The following is a 19,217-nucleotide window of genomic DNA, read 5'->3' on the forward strand; positions in this document are numbered from 1 at the left end:
AAACTATGCTTCATACTACTTGATGATTGACCTGAAACATTCCTTCTACAAATCATTATCAGAAGAGTGTCTGTTGTTCTATAATATGGTGCAAAGCTGACTGGCTGGCTTCCATTAGCATGCTGCAGACTTCATGTCGGCCATTTTAATTATCATATAAAATAATCATGTTTATCTCTATAAAATGTCAGAGAGTCAGACATATGAAGCCATTAACCTGACAATAAATAAAGAATTCCTAATAAATTAAAAAAGTTGGAAAATACAAATATCTGTTCTCTTTTTTTGAGAATATAGAGTTGTTTAATTTTTCTTCCACATGATATAAGACTAAACATGCTAAAAGTCAGCAACAACCAGTAATTATTCCTTTTAAGATTTTAACCATCGATATTATAAGTTATATGGTTAGCTACTGACCCCCTTTAGGATCCATATAGGGTTAGTAAAATTCATTGGGGGTGAGGCAGGAAGCCGAGTTCCCTATGGATTTTATTCATAACTAATATGAGAATTACTTTCTTGATGGTTTTTTTTGTGTCCTGATATATTTTCATCTCAACCTTGGAGCTAAATTTTACTTCTTTTACAATTTTAATGTGTTGTCTAGTTTATAAAATGAGTTCGGTAAATGAAAATTGATATTGAATAAGTTGGTTGCTGCTGAATATAAGAACATAATTTCCTGTATTACAGAAAATGTACTTGAGTCTCATGTCTAAGGTAGTATAGTACATGTATATATATATTGTACCTACAACTAAATTCTGTACATTTTACTTATTCTTAATATGATGTAATCTATTATATACAAATAGGGTAAAAGTTACATAGTTACACAAATTATTTTATTTATAGGATTTTTTTCTTAGAGGTGGAAATAATGAATTAAACTTTCTGTTAATACTGTAAAATGATAATACTTTTCCACTTGTAGATCATTAATAAAGCTTACTGGTGAACAATTTTAATGTTTGTATGTCATAAATACACAATGAAATGAAAACAACTATTATAAACAATCATAGCAAGCATATTTCATTACGTGAAAACAAGTATAAAAAAGAGTCAGATTTCATTATAAAAGATGAATTTTCAGTTTAGATGTAAAAAATGTGATTTTACTATCTACATGTAAATTCTGATTACACATTTTAAAGGTTTCATATTTCTTTGCATGGAACTGAAATAGAAAGTGCTAGATATTGTCTCATTGGTGTGTGAAAAGAATTACTGTGGATTCATTTATTTTCGTGGGTATCAATTTTCGTGGATTGCTGAAAACTTGAATATTCATGGACATTTGATTTCGTGGTTTTGTCAATTTCAGTATGCAAAGCCTATTGAAAATATGTTATTCGTTGAACATTTAAATTCGTGGTTCACCGTTACCCACGAAATCCACGAAAATTGGTATCCAACGAATTATAGTGAATCCACAGTATGTTGTTTTATGGTTTGTTAAATTGGTCTGTGTAGTTCAAAGTCTTTCAATCAGAATATACATTAAAAATAGTATATTCTACTGGAGAACATAGTTGTGCATAGCTGGTACTCAGGTTTAGTAAGAAGCCTTGAGTTATCTTTTTATAAATTTATGAAACAAAAAGTCATTTTATAATTTTATATCAATTTTCAAAAGCAATAGGCACCATGATTTATAATCCTCATCCATCAACCATATGATAGGCATGTAAATGTATATTCCAAATGATACTGGTTATTACATATTAGCCTTTTATCACCTACTAATAGAATGCCCTTATTTATCTTTGTATTGACTTCCTATATATGAAAGTCCCCTCTCATAGGGTAATCCCTCCAGACCTTGGGAAAACCCCACTGTTATATGGTTATATATACTGAATGTATTAGAACAGTTTTCTATCATATGAGGGCCTTATTAGAGGTGGACTAGCTGAACTCCTCATATATACACCAGGCCTTCTTGTATTACATGACTGAAAGAAGCATGATAAATTGTTTCAAGATATAAAAATTCTCTATACAAAATTTTTATATCTGGAACACATTATTTACATAAATTTGTAAGAGAGAAATCATTTGCATTAAATGAAAGAGCAAATGATACTTGACCATACTTCATGCTGATTTAGTTTACTAATAATCTGTGAATATCACACTGTATGAAATTTTTCACGTTTGTAACTAACCCATCATTTCAGAGTCAGTCTCAAACATACCAGTCACAACTGAACAGACGTAAACAAATACTCGATAACACAGAATCTAGTCTCAAGTCACAAATAGCTCAACTAGAAGGACAGCTACAGAGAGCTAATGAATCACATTTGTCACAGGTAACATGATCACAACATAAAGAATTCCATGTGGAATGAGGAAAGGTTGGAAAGTTACATGAAAAGAAACTACATTTATGAATATTTTGATATTCACAACTTATTTACCACAATAATGCACAAAAAACTTCATTACTTAAAGCCACAAAAAGGTTTCAGATTTTAAAGATAGAAATTATTTATTTGGACAGGGACTTCACAAGTTGACAGTGTTTTGAATTCTTGCCTTTAGATTCACAGATTTTTTAATATGCATTTGTCTGCAATATAATTGACCTTGCTGACAAATATTTTACATAACTATTTCCATTGTATTTAAATTAACAAAAAATTGCTAGTTGCTTCAAAATCATAAAATTTAATATAATTTTATATGTTAGATTTCTATCTTGTATGTTGAATTCCAGAACAAAGTTTCTTGAAATTATACATATTTTATATGTCATACTTTATATTGCTGTTAGTTCAAATGCAGTTTCATTAGAATTTCCATGTCAACTCCATGTTCCTTAAAATAAAAATGGAGTAAGATGCAAAACCACCTCAGCAATTAAAGCATTATTTATTGTGACTACAATTAATTAAAACTTTTGATTGTCATAAGTATTGTGTGCTTGTATTGACCTAAATTCCTTAACTATTATGAAAAAATGCTGTTCTGTTTTCAACATCTCCACAGTTTGTGAAGTTATTCAAATTATTATTTCTTTAGTTAGATCAAATAGGAAATTAGACTTATTATCCTTTTATATCTTTGATGAAGAACTTTTTGTCATTTCACACATATTTCTTTTATAGGAAACAAAGGTGGAAAAGTTGAAATCATCTCTGGATGATGCAATCAATAATCACAAAAAAGCTATGGATGAAAACGAGAGATTGTTAGTAGACCTGAGAAAAGCTAATATTCATTCAAGAGTATGTATAAATAGTTATATTCTTGCTCCAGTGACTTTGGATTAATAAGCAATTTTCAATGTAAAGTTTTCTGGTTTAGTCAGTTTGATAGAAAGTACTTGTTATATATCAATATTATTTTCTAAAAAGTTGCCTTATTATCAGTACATCTCAGTTTGGTGACCATTTTGAGGCCCTGAACACTAGTTGATGGTCCAGCAACTTTCAATTAATTAGCTGTGCTGTCGTCCATCAGAGTGTCTTTTTCTGAATTTAACGTTGACAGGCAAGACATATCTCTGTGTCAACCTTTTTATCAATAAGAATATTTTAGAATATGTTGTGTGAACATTTTATTAGAAATAATAATTTAGATTATGGGTTTTACCCTCAAAATTGGCACCCAATACTTTCAAACATATCCTACACAAACTAGATGTTGGTATCATTTAAGACATGGTATTTTATAAGAAAAAAGTTTTAAAAAACCCATGAATATGAATATCTATTCCTTCCTTTGCAGAAGATAGATGAAGAAAAACTTCAGTATGAGGCTGATCTGAAAACCAAAGAAGATTTGTTAAGAGCAATAGAGCAGGATGGTGAAGCTCAGGCTGAGGAAATGGGAAGAATGGAACAAGCCCTTTCAGAAAAAGACAGAATTATTCAGTATGTTTTTTTAAATAAATGTAGATATAGTGTTCAGCAAATATATTTAAAGTGGTTTTTTTTGTGTTTTACTTATAATTGTTCAACTTTTTTGTTTCATTTCTTAACATGAGATATTATAGCTTACTCAACATGTTAGAAACTGTTATTATATCATTAAATCAGAATTAATCCAAGCAAATTTATTATTTTTTAATTTGTAAATTTATTTTAGTTCACTAGGAAATATAAAGAATAAGGAAGAGAGTGAACAGATCAAACTTCTGAGACAGTCATTACAGGAAGCCAGAGAAGACACAAGGTAAATGTATTAGTGTTTTGTACTTCCTAAATTTGTCTTTAAAACGATTGTTTTTTTGACAGACAACACCATATTTTGAGAAAACATCAAAATTTTCGGAAACTGTTATCAATCCATGTCTTGTACATTTTTGCTCATGCTCAGCCGACGTACTGCCTACAAAAACATTAAAACTCTTTGTAACAACACTTGCCCAATCCCTGAATGATCTTGTAAAACATAAATTTATGAGAATGATTGGCATTTTCAAATGAAAATTCTGTGTACCTTATTGATTCTGTATGTGTTTTCATATTTTCTTTATTTAGGAACTGCAAAAAGAATGAAAAGAAATTAAGGGAAGAGGTCTCTAAACTTCAGAATCATTTGAGACAGGCAGTGGAGGATTGTGAAAGAACTACAGATCAGCTAGAAAAGAAGGTACAAAATCATGAAATGACCTTTAGAGATGGAGTGTAACATAAGAGTTTTCACATTTTAATAAGTTTTAATTAATATATGTACTATCATTAAAAAAAATTATGATATCCATAGAGTGATCTCCTATGGCTCTGTAAAAGTCTGTTTGCCTTTAAATGTTACAAATCTTTATTTATCATACTAAGATATTCACATTTCATTGAACAAAACAACAGTTGTTTTTACACCTAATTTAAATTTTCAGGACATTGAGATGGTATGTGTATTTTAGTTGTTTATATCTCACAGGGCTAGAGTTTAATTGTTTATGGTATCCCAGTTATAACACATTTAGGCTTTATATAAAATGTTATCACAAAATGGTTGATGATCATCTGGCTAACCTTATAGCATTTTGTTCTTTAAAACTCTGGTTTATACTGTGGATTTATTACCAATTAATGTAATTTTGGAGCATCATTTTCTTTAATGTGCACTTCTCAATTGAATTATTCTACATCTAACAGTACACATGTGTATGATGTGGAGGTATAATTTTTTTAGCTTTGCAGTATCTCTTGTTGCTTAAAATATCTGACAAATCTGCCATAGTAAATCTTAGTCAACTTATGTCATCAAATCAACACCATTTAGAACTTTTTCTAAAAGCCTTTATCCAGGAGTTAATGAAAATGTATTATGCAATTATGTTATGTGGCAAATTTGCTTAGGCCAACCAATCCTTAATTTTATTTGTAGTTTGTTATTGTACTCAAAATCCTAAACTATCTCTCAAAATTATTCCAGGATTAAGAATACGTCCACAGTATAAAAGCCTTGTGGGAGCTAGAATAATACATTGTGTTCAAATTATCAGTGCTATTTAAGTTTAGCCAAATGATGTTCCTTAAACACTGTTAGTTAGTTAATTGTATGGCATGTGGTTGTTTTGGGATTGTTATTTTATAGGTGACTTGACAACCTATATTCAGTGTGTTTAATTTTAAAAAGTTTTGTTTTTAGATAAAAGCAAGAAGATGTGGTGTGATTGCTAATGAGACAACTCTCCACAAGAGACCATATGACACATAAATTAACAACTACAGGCCACTATACTACCTTACCACAAAGTCAAAACAAATGTAAAACAATTCAATCAATAAAAAGTAACAGCCTGATTTATGTTCATTGTGCAATTCATTTTTGTCGAGCCTGCAACTTTTGTTGCAGAAAGCTCGACATAGGGATAGTGATCCAGCGGCTACGGCTACGGCGGCGGCGGCGTTAGCTTACTTCATAAAAGCTTTATATTTTAGAAGGTAGAAGACCTGGATGCTTCATACTTTGTATATAGATGCCTCATGTTACGAACTTTCCGTCAGTCACATGTCCAATGTCCTTGACCTCATTTTCATGGTTCAGTGACTACTTGAAAAAAAGTTCAGATTTTTTGTAATGTTAAATTTTCTCTTATAATAAGTAGTTGGATAACTATATTTGGTATGTGCGTACCTTGCAAAGTCCTCATGCCCGTCAGACAGTTTTCACTTGACCTCGACCTCATTTCATGGATCAATGAACAAGGTTAAGTTTTGGTGGTCAAGTCCATATCTCAGATACTATAAGCAATAGGTCTAGTATATTCCGTGTATGGAAGGACTGTAAGGTGTACATCTCCAACTGACAGGTGTCATCTGACCTTGACCTCATTTTCATGGTTCAGTGGTTATAGTTAAGTTTTTATGTTTTGGTCTGTTTTTCTTATACTATATGCAATAGGTCTACTATATTTGGTGTATGTAATGATTGTAAGGTGTACATGTCTAGCTGACAGGTGTCATCTGACCTTGACCTCATTTTCATGGTTCAGTGGTCAAAGTTAAGTTTTTGAGTTTTGGTCTATTTTTCTAATACTTTATGCATTAGGTCAACTATATTTGGTGTATGGAAATATCTTATGATCAATATGTCTATTACGCAGGTTTTATTTGACCTTGACCTTGATATCTTCACAGTCCATTGCTAAGTGTTAAGTGTTTGTGTTTGTCTTTTGTCTGTTTTTCTTAAATTATAAGCAAGCAATATAAATACTATATTTGTTGTATTGAAGAATTGTTAGCTGTACATGTCTGCCTGGCATGGTTCATCTGACCTTGACCTCATTTTCATGGTTCATTGATCAATGTTTTGTTTTCTTGGTTAATGTTGAGTTTATTTGACAGTTGTATTAAAGCTTTATATTTAGGTCTATCAACATAATATCAATGATTAGTAAAGAAGGCGAGACATTTCAACGTGTGCACTCTTGTTTTTAATCTTATAGACTTTGTTATATGGAAGCATGACATTTCTATTCAGAAGTCAGTAATTTATGATTCACAAGGAATAATTGAGAAAATAAGCATTTTAGAAATATCCTAAAATAAATCTTAAATTTGCAGAAGGATTGGCACAACAAAATCTTTAATTTGCATTAGGATTGGCACAACAAGAATTTTTACTCTGAAAGTGCCCTAGTTTTGCTTTTTAAAAAAAAAACCTTTAAAGAATAATTTTGTTAGTGTATAGATACTGCTTTATGTTAAAAATGTCAATGCAAAGTGGACAATGTTGTCTAATTTACAGAAAACAGAACTGCAGAGAATTGAATCTGGAGAAGTGAAGAGATTAAAACAAGAGGCGAATCGTTTAAAAGAAAGTATTTCTACAAAGCAACAGTCACATGAAGCTGAACTTGAGGGCATGAGAACAGAGGTCAGCAAACTAACCTCTGAACTACATGAGAGAAGTGTTACTTTCTCAACACTGTCAGACAAGTCAGCCAATGTAGAGAGACAGCTGAGAAATGAGAATGAAATATTAGAGAAAAAATCAGCAGAACTACAGGTTAGAATTTTAGTCAGGAAATATTATAGATACTCAATATCACATTCAATAAAGTTTTATTATATTTTGGATTAGATCTTACTAGAGATAGAAATTTAAACATAGATGTAGAATCACTATTTAAGCCTCTAAGGGATGACATCAAAAGTTCAATGTAGGATAAAAAACTTAATTCACATAGTTTTTTCACTGACCCCCATCCTCTCTTAACTTAATTAGGGAAAAATTGATTTACCAATAGGGATATATGTAAAAATTGATTTTAGATATACAAAACTTGCAGAATTTTGACCCCCCCCCCCCCCCCCCCACCCCCAAACTATTTGATTTAAGTTTTTTATCCTACATCGATCTTTTGATGTCGTCCCTAACTTAGTACAACATATCAACTTACTTGAACAATAGACACTTATTGTGAATCTCTTATTGATCTTATCGATATCATTGATCATTTGGAAGTTCTATCCTTTAACGTTCTTAACTGGAACATTTTTTCTTTTTCATGTGTTATTTTTTTGTTCATTAAGAGATTGAAAAAGAAAGACTTGTCCAGTAAAACGTGAAATTATTTTGTAATAAGGCAATGCTTTTTATGTATTTATAATTTGAAATGTTTTATGTTAATGTGTATATATTATATTACATTACCTCATGTTTAATTTGTTCATTAATATATTAACAACAAATTCATTTTCAAGTCAAAGGTCAAATGTCATGAGGATAAATTATTTGCTGAAGACGTTTAACCTTTGACTCACTATATAAGCATTGTTCATCACATTGTTCATCACGTTGTTTCATTACACATTTGTATCATTTCTACACATTGCATATTCAGCTCACCTGGTTAAAAGCCAAACAAGTTTTTTGTCATCACATCCATTCTATTATCCTTTTATCCATTGTCTGTCCATCTGTCCATCCATCAGCAAATGTTTCAAACAGTCTGAATTGTCCTCATGGGTCTATTAAAACTTGCAACTTACTTCCCAACTGAGCTCCTTTTTTAGTCACATAACTTGTATGGATGTATTCAATAAAATTCTGCCAAAAATAGTCATTATGGCATACATTTTAGTCCTCATTGATTCATAATCAGTTTTCATACACTTCATGTACTTAAAGATTACACTTTGATCCATTCTTACTGAATTGAAATTTTCTTTTTTTATTATTCATTAAGTCAATTTTGGGATGAGTTAAACGTTGCAATTGTAGATTACTTATATTTTATTTAACAATAGTGTTTGACCTGTATACTTATCTCTGCCATTTAAGCTAAAATAATTGCCCTGTTTGGTAACCTGGGGGGGATCTAGGCCCTACAATTCACATCACAGTTTGGAAGGCAACAATTGCTCAGTTTTATATCACATTTTACTTTTAAGTTAATTTTAGATGTCATATGTCACTATATTAGAAATAGGTTCATTATAAAAAAAATAATATAGAAATTTTAATTTTGTGCTCAAAATAATCTTTTGTTTTTACTTTGAGTGAACAAAAAAAAAATCTAATGATAGTAACAGACTCATTATTTGTGAATCAACATAAAGTTGTAAAATGTGATATAAAAACTTAGCAAAAAGCATGGACTTTGGAATCAATGAAACTCCTGTTGGTATATCAGTCTCATAATTAATTATTTGATTCAGAAATAAAATAAAAAATTTACACAGTGGATACATTTATGTTCATTATTCTACAATCTTTAAATACTTATAAATGTATCTGCTTTTTCATTTTCATTAAATTTTCAAAAATCATTTCTAAAAACTCTCATCATCATAAATCAGCCATCTTTAAAGTTTCATGCATATATCAACATTTCATTTTCATTTCATGCATTTGTTCAGCTACTGTTAATTTGTTGTTAATTTTTTGGTCAGGATTTAAGACAATTAGAACGATAAGACAAAACAATCTTTTTAGAATTGGTTGATAAAAAAATCTACCTTAGAAAAATAACCAAATTGACAGTAGCACTCATCCTGTTGTTATGGTAACAGTAGCTAACCTTTGTTTTGTAATACCTCCCTGTTGTTAGGTTGCAAATGCACAGATTGAAGCACTTAGGCTAGAAAACAGGCACTTACGACAGACCATTCTACAGCAGGCTCATTCAAATGCAGACAAGGGTCATACTCAGGAACATCTACGGGTACTGAAAAGCTCCTATGAAACAACGATTAAAAAACTAGAGGTAGAAATATATCATCACATTTATTCATTTTAGGAAGCAGTCAAAAGTTGAAGAATGTAGCATTGCTCAATGCTGACACAAGTAAAAGTTCCATGAGAATATATATAAACGAGTTTATTTAATATCTGACATCAGACTTTTGATAGGTTAATGAACTTTTTTGTTAAAAGGGACTTATTTAAAATTCATAATTAAGTAGAGATATCCATGTGACATTTTCTTTTAAAAATCTTCATGTTTTTATCGAACTATAGGAGAAGCCATATATAATAATCAGGTTATACTATTCATGTTTGTTCATTTGCAATGTTGCAGTTTTATAGGCTGACTTACTCCTTTTATAAGCATTGCAGTTTATATACATATATTTAGCTTGATTTGAAGTGAAAAAATATTTATAGTGTCATGTCCATGTTTTGTTATCCCTTGTTCCTAAATGTGCAGCTACGTTATTGTATGATGTATTTTAGTCTTTAAAAGTCTCCAACAAATTATTTTTTTTTCCTTTGAGATCTGTGTTGGGAAACTTACTGAAAAGCTAAAAATAAGTACGTTACAATGTTGTTCCTTGTTTCTCTTTATATGTTTTGGTTTCCTTCAAGTTGTCAGCTTTTCAATAAAATTTGTCAAAACAAAGAAGAATGAAAGTACTTGTTGATACAATGAAGAAAAATTAATTTACTGTGACTTTTTATCCCCCACCTACAAAAGCAAGGGCATTATTTTAATCGGTCTGCATCCATCCTTTCATCCGTCCATCTGTTCATTTGTCCATCTGTCCCTCTTTTGGTTTAAGTTTTTGGTCAAGGTTTTGATAAATTTTAATTACAATCAACTTGAAATTTAGTACACATGATATATATGATCTTACTAATTTTAATGCCAAATTAGAGTTTTCACCCCTATATCCTGGTCTATGTGAACATATAAAATGATGTGCAAGCGGGGCATCTTTGTACTATGGACACATTCTTGTTAAAAGTTAAGATATCAAGCTTGATTGAGCTACTGATAAGAAGTCTGGCATATTTGAGGGACTGTGCAGGGCTGGAAACAAAGGTTTTTGTAGATGATTGGTTTATGTACACATTACAAAGCTATCACTAATGGTTGGTTGGTCACACTGAGAATTTTATATGTAATGATTTGCTCTTTGTTGAGGGTTTTTGCAGTCTCCATGGCTTTGTATGAATATTCTGATGTCATTCAATAATAAAACTGGTAATAATGTGACAATATTTTCAGGTCAAGTTTTGTCATGAAAACAATAACGAAAATGTCGCTTCTTTAATTCAATTTTTAATATGGTTCAGACAATATCACTGTACAATTAATGTTTGTTATTTCAGTTCAAGTTACTTGTCAGATTTTGTTATATTTGTGCTCTGTAAACAAAGTTAGATCTTCTCTTTTTTAATAGCAATAAAGAATTATGAATTAATTTGTTGATTTGAGATAATTGGCTAATTTTAGCAAGAGAACCGTCAGTTGAAAGATGATGTAACTTCTATGAGAGAGGAAATGACTGAAATGGAGGATAAGTTTGAGGAACAGTTGAGACAAGCTTTAAAAGAGTCTGAGGCTTCAGCACAAGAAATGAGAGATATTGAAGATAGGTACGTGTTCATTCTGTACAATTCTTAGTATCATTATTAGGATTTGTTTTTTGTAGGTATTTTGTTTTCAGAAGTTTGATTACATAGTTTATAGAAAGCGATGCAAAAGGTACTGTTGCTTTTTCTTGCTATTTATGTTTGTTATAACTTCAATATTTCAGTCTCATAATATTTTTCAAACCAATTTGTTAAATTTTAAGTTAATAAAATATCAGGAAAACAATGACATGGTAGATAGTTCTGCAGTAGCCTGTGACTGTCAACATTTAAGTGCTTTATTGTTGTTTTACCATGATAAAACCTTTTGTGGCCAATATTTTGAAAGTTATGCTATTATTTTTAAAGCAAAATTCTAATCTATAATTGATTAATTATGCCATTAAATCTATGATCATTCAGTGCCATTCATAGTGATTATGATGGGTAAGGTGTTTTATTATTAGTTAATAATAACATCACAATGACCCACTTCTTCATTTCCAGCACAATAAGCTGTCTTCTTTAGTTCTTAATCTAATACAAGTGTCTGTAAGAATGACCAATATTATATTTTTTATTAGACAATTACTGTAAATTCAGAAATATTTGTGATGTTTTTATTATGATAAATTGCTGTGGGTTTTGCAAAATTAAAATCTTGCATTTCAAATTTTGATAACATAAATGTTTGCAATATTTCCAAATCTGATAATTAATATGGCATTAGTTTCAATTTTTCAACAATAGCAATGATAAAGGCATCCTAAACATTTTGTGAATTTAACAGTATTACAGTGAGTGATATAAGTTGCTATTGAAATTGTATGTATATTTTATAGCTTGGATTCTATCTCGAAAATAAAAAGGTGATACCATGACACATGTGTGTTTCCATGTTCTGTGTGAATTTAACTATGAACTGTGTGACTTTCTCAAACTATACAACAACTCTTCTTCAAACAAATAGACCAAAGCAAATAGCTAAATGCATGCAGCATGCCAAACCCTTTCTCCTATCTAATAGTAACATAAGTATAATTGTGACAAATCCTTCAGAAATAGTTCAAATTTATATGATTTTTGTTTCTCTTCTTTCAAACAACATGTTAGGCTTTCATATTTTATGTACCATACATGTTGATAAACATCAAATTCCTAGAAATTCTCCGAGCATATAAAAATATCAAGTTTTAAAATATTTTGCCGTTTGCTTAATACTCAGGACTGCTTCAATTTATATCATTCTGTTCACCATTTATCTACCACTTCCCACAAATATAACAGTAACATGTAATTTAATTCATATCTGATGGAGCAGATTTAATATTTTTCTAATATGAATATGATTTTATGGCCACATGTTGACCTATAGTTGTTAACATCCATGTCTTTCAGTCAATTGTGGATATTTGTCTGGCATTTCTACAACATCTCCTTAGTTATATATTTTATAGGCAAATCAAAGTTTATTTAGAGTAGAATGTGATATGATTGATTGATGGTTGCTAATTACCAACAGAAAATTTGTCCTGTTTATACTGTATGAGAACAAATCAAATAAGTTCATATGATTTGGAATGAGGCTGAACAATGAAGAGTTCAAGAGTGTCTGACAATAATGGAAAACATGGGTATTTTTGGTGGGATCAGAATTTATATTACTGTCTATTACAGGTTAGCTACAAATCCACCTGAATAGTTGGGGTTGGTTTTTATGGTTTTTATACACCCGTCAAAATTTTGACGGGACGTATTATGGTATACAAATGTCCGGTGTCCGTCTGTTCGACGTAAACATGTCGCACTGTAACTTGAGAACGACTCATCTAAATTTCATGAAACTTAATATAGTTTTTTTTTTTATGATGGTCAAATGATCTGTATACTTTTTGGTGAAAATAAGATTTAAACTTTTTGAGTTACGGCACTTTGTAACTAAAACAGGGATGTGTTTTTTTTTTCACATGTCGCACCATATCTCAAAAACGATTCTTGATTATTGCTTAAAACTTTACACACTTCTTAGTTATATTAATCTTAATATCTGTATACTTTTTGGTGATGATTCAAAATTTCATTTTTAAGTTATTGAGAATTTTGTAAAAAAAAGGGGTAGTTTTTTTTTACATGTCCCGCCATGTCTCAAAAACAATAAATGGTTATTGCTTAAAACTTTATCAGAAACTATTTATGATTATTACATAAAACTTCCAGACAAGACGTCGGGCCTATCATGCGCTCATGGCGCAGCTGTTTATTTATGTTATTTAAGATTTTCATTCAGCAATCACCTGCCTTGAAGATAAGGTCACTTAACAGTCTAGAAAGGAAATAAAGTTAAAGAAAACACATTTAATATATACCCTTTGCAGTGCCTTCAAAATAACAAAAAATAAATGATCTGTATACTTTTTGGTGAAAATAAGATTTAAACTTTTTGAGTTACGGCACTTTGTAACTAAAACAGGGGGGTGTTTTTTTTCACATGTCGCACCATATCTCAAAAACGATTCTTGATTATTGTTTAAAACTTTACACACTTCTTAGTTATATTAATCTTAATATCTGTATACTTTTTGGTGATGATTCAAAATTTCATTTTTAAGTTATTGAGTATTTTGTAAAAAAAAGGGGTAGTTTTTTTTTACATGTCCCGCCATGTCTCAAAAACAATAAATGGTTATTGCTTAAAACTTTATCAGAAACTATTTATGATTATTACATAAAACTTCCAGACAAGACGTCGGGCGTATCATGAGCTCATGGCGCAGCTGTTTATTTATGTTATTTAAGATTTTTCATTCAGCAATCACCTGCCTTGAAGATAAGGTCACTTAACAGTCTAGAAAGGAAAATAAAGTTAAAGAAAACACATTTTATATATACCCTTTGCAGTGCCTTCAAAATAACAAAAAATAAATATGTTGTTGGCCTGTACAAATAATATGTAGCATAGTGGTGTATGTGGAAAATAACATGTTGTAAACAAATGTATTTATTTTTCATGAATACATAAACATTGTTTAAAAATTGCCAAATAAATATTAAACTATTTCAACATAATCATTCTGAAATGATAAGAAAAGCATTGATTATTCTTTACACTTTGTTGCAATAATTACAAACCAACAGCAAAAAAACAAACAAACAAGTTTTATTTTCAAAACAGCATTTTTTTTTAGATGAAATTTGTGAAATGTTAATCTTTGAAAATTGTACATGATATTTGAAAATGTGTCAGCTAAAATTACAGCTCATTCTAGTATGACATATGTCACAGATTTATGTATAATGTAAAATAATGTAATTAATTAATTACATTTTGTTTTCTATTTATTATTTAAAATCAATCTACTACAAATAACACAATCTGTATTACCTGTTGATTAATATTTCACAGTTTTATTTTTTTGTCATCATTACTCCATATTATATATATATAGTTCTGTTATTCATATATTGCCACAAATTATTTTACATCATGAAAGACTGTCTCACAATTGAAGATTTCTGCAATGATTTTTGTAGGCGTATGTTAAGTATAGAGGATTCAGCTCAAAGGAGAATTAAAGCTATGGAACTTCAAATGAATTCTACTGTTCAGCGATATGAACAAGAAACCAAACTTCTACGCATGCAGAAATCTCGGCTTGAAGATCAGTTAGACATGGACAGAAATGAAAGTAATTTTAGTAAGTACAAACTTTTGAAATCGTTATCAATGCAGACAACAACAACAAAAAAAGGAATCAGAATTTTTTTTTAAAAAGAAAGAAAATAAAAGGAAATTAAGGATTTAACCAAACATTTCTAGAGAAGCAAAATAAATGGAGCCAACATTATATCTTAAAATTGCATTGCTAAGTTATATCAAATTTTACAGGACAGGACGATCATGAAATAGATCTACATTCACTAGTTTCGGAAGAAGACTATCATGATTTGAGACCTAATGGACACTATGCAAATGAAAATGGACATTTCACAAGAGAAAATAGACTATATACAAGTGACAGTGGACATTTCACCAGTGAAAATGAGCCTTACATCAGGGAACATGAGGATTATATCCATCAGAATGAACATGAACCACTCCATTTAATGAATGGCGACAATCAAAATGGTGATGATCACCATGACAATAGTTATTCTACAATATTAAGTAGCCGTGCTATGTCAATATCTGAAAGTGTACAGGAACCTTTGGATCATGAAGAGGTAAAAATTGCATGAGTCACAATTTGATTATACCGTGCACTGCACTGGTATATTTCCTTATTTTTAGACTGTGAAAGGTTTTTGAAAATGTACATAACTTGATTTCATGTTTTGAAACATTTGGTTATAATTTAGTAATATTTGTTTGAACTAAAACATAAAAATTAAGATACTAGTCATTTTGGGGCCCTTTATAGCTTGCTGTTTGATGTGAGCCAAGGCTCTGTGTTGAAGACTGTACTTTGGCTTTTCTTTTACAAATTGTGACTTGGATGGAGAGTTGTCGAATACCATGTCTTCTTCTAACTATATATATAAAGAATAATTTCATAATTTTTAATTTAAAAATGCAAAGGCCTAGAATTCATAAGAAACATTTTACATATTCATTCCCTGTAATTCATAAATGATTTTTTCATTTCATTTCAGTTAAGTCCTAGAGATGCAGTAGCACAGAAATTTTTAGCAGCAGAAAACCAAAGGGCCAGAGAACTCGAACTACTCATAGACTCACACATAGAAACATTAAAGAAAGGAACAGATGCTACCATCAAAAGGCATTCTAAAAGATAGTACTGAAATGTTCCACGATTTATTGTAGTTCATTCCTCAGGGGATAATATTCTTGAGTTGTAATGCATTAAATGTGCTACCATAGTTTAACTAGTACTAAAACAATGTAAATCATGAGAAAACTGGATTGCGTGATTGTGAATGTTATGAAAAGTATATTGTATAACTGGTTTATGTTTAAATGTGGTTAACGATGTAAAGTAAGAATGTTGTACAGTTAATATGAATAGCATTCCACAGTTGTAGCAGAATATTATGATATTTTTGTTTCTCAGGTGCTGAATTTTGAGTGTGCTTATGTCTTGTTCATGTGTCGACTGCTGATTGTATGATATTGTTACTTTTTAACAATGCACCAGGAAAAAGACCTAAACAGCGTTGTTTTTGTGTTTAAATGTTGAATATTTTGTATACATGAAGGGTATTCAAATCTAATGTTTTTTTATTTATGTGCAATTGTCTATTCCGTCCAATATTATATTATTGTACTTAAAATGAAAGATATGAATGATTAGAGTTTTTTTTGTTGAAATGTATTTTGATTGTGGAGAGTAAGAGAGAATTTGCATCATTCTTGAAATATTTATTTTGTTTTGTATGCATTTTTCAGAACCTTTTATTGAGTTATGCTTGAATACTTTTAAAGAAAATGGGGGAAAATCCATCTTGCAAGTAAAAAAGCCAACTCTTAAAGAAATATTTTCGTTAATTGTGGAAACCGTCCACCTGCTTTTGAATTTTGCAGTGATCCAAGAAATAAATGACCCTTTGGAATAATAAGTTAGAATTGTATAGCATCTTTTTATAAAAACGATTTCTTCTTTTTCTGAATGAAAAATTCCAATATTTTTTGTTTGCTGGTTAAAATGTGTTTTGTGCAATTGTTTGTGGTAGAATAGAATCAAAAGTCATCAAAGAAACCTGTGATAAGGAGGACTTTATCGTCTCTAGTAGATTGTGTGTTAGTGTGTGTTGTGAGTGTGTGTGTCTGTGTTGTCTGTGTAAGGGTAGTTCTCAGTAGAAGTATGATGTTCTAGCATTAATTAATGGTGGTAGATGATTTGATGAGATGCTGATTTATAGTAGTAGAAGTTTGACTTAAAGTGATAGTTGCACTAACAAAATAAAACTAAACTAATAGTAACATAAATTACAGAAAAACAAAAGTTTATAATACCCAACTGATACTATATACTCAGTGTCAGAAAGATATCGTAAATCTCTGGATAATACAAACCATCTTAATATTTTTTTATTTGTATTCAAAAAGTGTTGTCAGTGCAGCTATAAATTATACATTATTTTCTGTACAAAGTCACATTAATTTATTAGAAATATGCATATACTGACAAATTTAATATATTTTGAGTAAATACTCTGAAAGAAAATTGTGTTTGTTATTATTACTTCATGAGCCATTGTGAGCCTGGTTTTCCCCCTCAGTATTGTCAGGTTTGATGATGTCTTATTTCTCCTAACACAATTACAAACTAAGGCAGTAAAGCTATCATGAAAAAAAAAAAGATATGAGGAAGATAAAAATAGGAAATACTATTAAATAACAAACATGCACAGTTGTAATTGAGTTCCAATCATTCATATTGCATTGATGTTCTGGTCTGCTGCCTTCTTGTCACACTCCACTAAATTGAAACTCCATATCACCTACTATGTAATTTTGTTCTGCATATTTGTTTGTTATTTCCAATATCAAAGCTTGGACTGTCATTTCTGTTTATTTGTTTGTGTATATGCAACTCCTTAATAACAGCTTGACAAAAATTCAACTTAATTAACAGAATTTACTATAGGACATATTGTCAGGCTTCTGAAAAACAAATATAACATACATCAACAAATGAAAACCACTTACTTACAGGTTCCTGTTTGCTGGCACTAGACCCTAGTCCTAACCTAGGACAGCAGTGTAACAACTACCTTAGAACAAACTTGAAAATCGTTCGAAAAGAGCTAAATCATATCTATATATAGCACAAAAAAAACTTAAAAAAAAAAAAAAAAGAAACATAGTACAAATCTGAGAGAACTCACAATTACCAACGCTAGTTCAAAACCAAAAGCGAGTAGTAAAAGAATCTTGTATCTAAGAATAAAATTTCAACATCCAATGTATTTAGTGACAAACCTTTATTAATAGTTAAAATTCAAAGTTGGCAGAAAGAATGTTCCTATTAAGGTTTTAAACAAGAATAGCAGTAGTTAACGATTGCATTTCTGTAAATATTGACTGCATTTTCCCATAGGAACTCCCTTTACTACTAAAACTGTACATCTTTTACTATGAAGTTTTGAAAAATCATATCCTAGAATGGAAAGTTCGTATGCACTTCTATTTTTTTCAAAGGCCAAAATATAGGGCTATACAGCATATTTTCAACATTTATATGCCCAGAGCCTTCAAGCCTCCCCTAACTGGACTGAAGGGTTACCATAGATTTCAATATAAATAATATACACATGTATATTTACTAGTAAGTTTCCCAAGTGATGTCTCTATGAGATGCAACATAGTGATCATAACTGGGAACCAGTATGTGAACAATAATTATCTATGAATATTCTATATCTCCCCAAAAGAGGCATGGTTTGAGAAACAGCAGTATTTACAAAGTGCAACCTACAATTTCGCCAATTTGCTATCTATGATACATCTTAGACAAGGTTAACAAAATTGAGTCATATATTTGGGATTCAGTCAACTATTAATTTGGAACCTAGGTCTAAGTGCATATTTCACTCCACTTCATGATATAAAACTTTGTTTTTGTCATAGGTCGCTGAAAGCTCTACATAAGGATAACGATCCAGGGGCAGTGGAAGCGTTAACAAACTTCTTAAAAGTTTTTATATTTTAGAAGGTGGCAGTCACCTGGATGCTTCATACTTTGTATATAGATGCCTTATGTTATGAAGTTTCTAGTCAAATGTCCATTGTCCTTGACCTCATTTTCATGGTTCAGTGACTGCTTAAAAAAAGTTCACATTTTTTGTTATGTAAATTTCTTTCATAGTTTGAGTAATACGATGAATATATTTAGTATGTGTGTATCCTGCAAGATCCTCATGCCTGTCAGACAGTTTTCATTTGACCTTGACTTTAGTAAACAAGGTCAAGTCCATATATCAGATGATAC

The 19,217-nt window shown here is 30.4% G+C and overlaps 1 protein-coding gene across 18 annotated transcripts in view; it reads left to right on the top strand.

Annotated features, from left to right (window-relative positions):
* LOC134712546 (centrosomal protein of 63 kDa-like) overlaps positions 1–17,450 on the top strand; it is a 30,914-nt gene extending 13,464 nt beyond the window's left edge. For 8 of the 18 annotated variants that reach the window (XM_063574213.1, XM_063574208.1, XM_063574202.1 and 5 more), the window contains 14 exons: positions 697–723; positions 2,187–2,321; positions 3,120–3,239; positions 3,742–3,887; positions 4,102–4,188; positions 4,497–4,608; positions 7,213–7,473; positions 9,521–9,676; positions 11,150–11,292; positions 11,692–11,715; positions 12,111–12,137; positions 14,800–14,963; positions 15,155–15,489; positions 15,919–17,450. In XM_063574213.1, coding sequence (XP_063430283.1) covers positions 697–723; positions 2,187–2,321; positions 3,120–3,239; positions 3,742–3,887; positions 4,102–4,188; positions 4,497–4,608; positions 7,213–7,473; positions 9,521–9,676; positions 11,150–11,292; positions 11,692–11,715; positions 12,111–12,137; positions 14,800–14,963; positions 15,155–15,489; positions 15,919–16,062 — 1,881 coding nt within the window. In that variant the 3' untranslated portion in view covers positions 16,063–17,450. The remainder of the gene's footprint in view (positions 1–696; positions 724–2,186; positions 2,322–3,119; positions 3,240–3,741; positions 3,888–4,101; positions 4,189–4,496; positions 4,609–7,212; positions 7,474–9,520; positions 9,677–11,149; positions 11,293–11,691; positions 11,716–12,110; positions 12,138–14,799; positions 14,964–15,154; positions 15,490–15,918) is intronic. The other 10 variants (XM_063574204.1, XM_063574211.1, XM_063574205.1 and 7 more) reach the window with 9 other exon arrangements.
* The last annotated feature ends 1,767 nt before the right edge of the window (positions 17,451–19,217 follow it).

Source organism: Mytilus trossulus, chromosome 3, assembly GCF_036588685.1.
Source record: "Mytilus trossulus isolate FHL-02 chromosome 3, PNRI_Mtr1.1.1.hap1, whole genome shotgun sequence".
Classification (NCBI taxonomy): Eukaryota; Metazoa; Mollusca; class Bivalvia; order Mytilida; family Mytilidae; genus Mytilus; species Mytilus trossulus.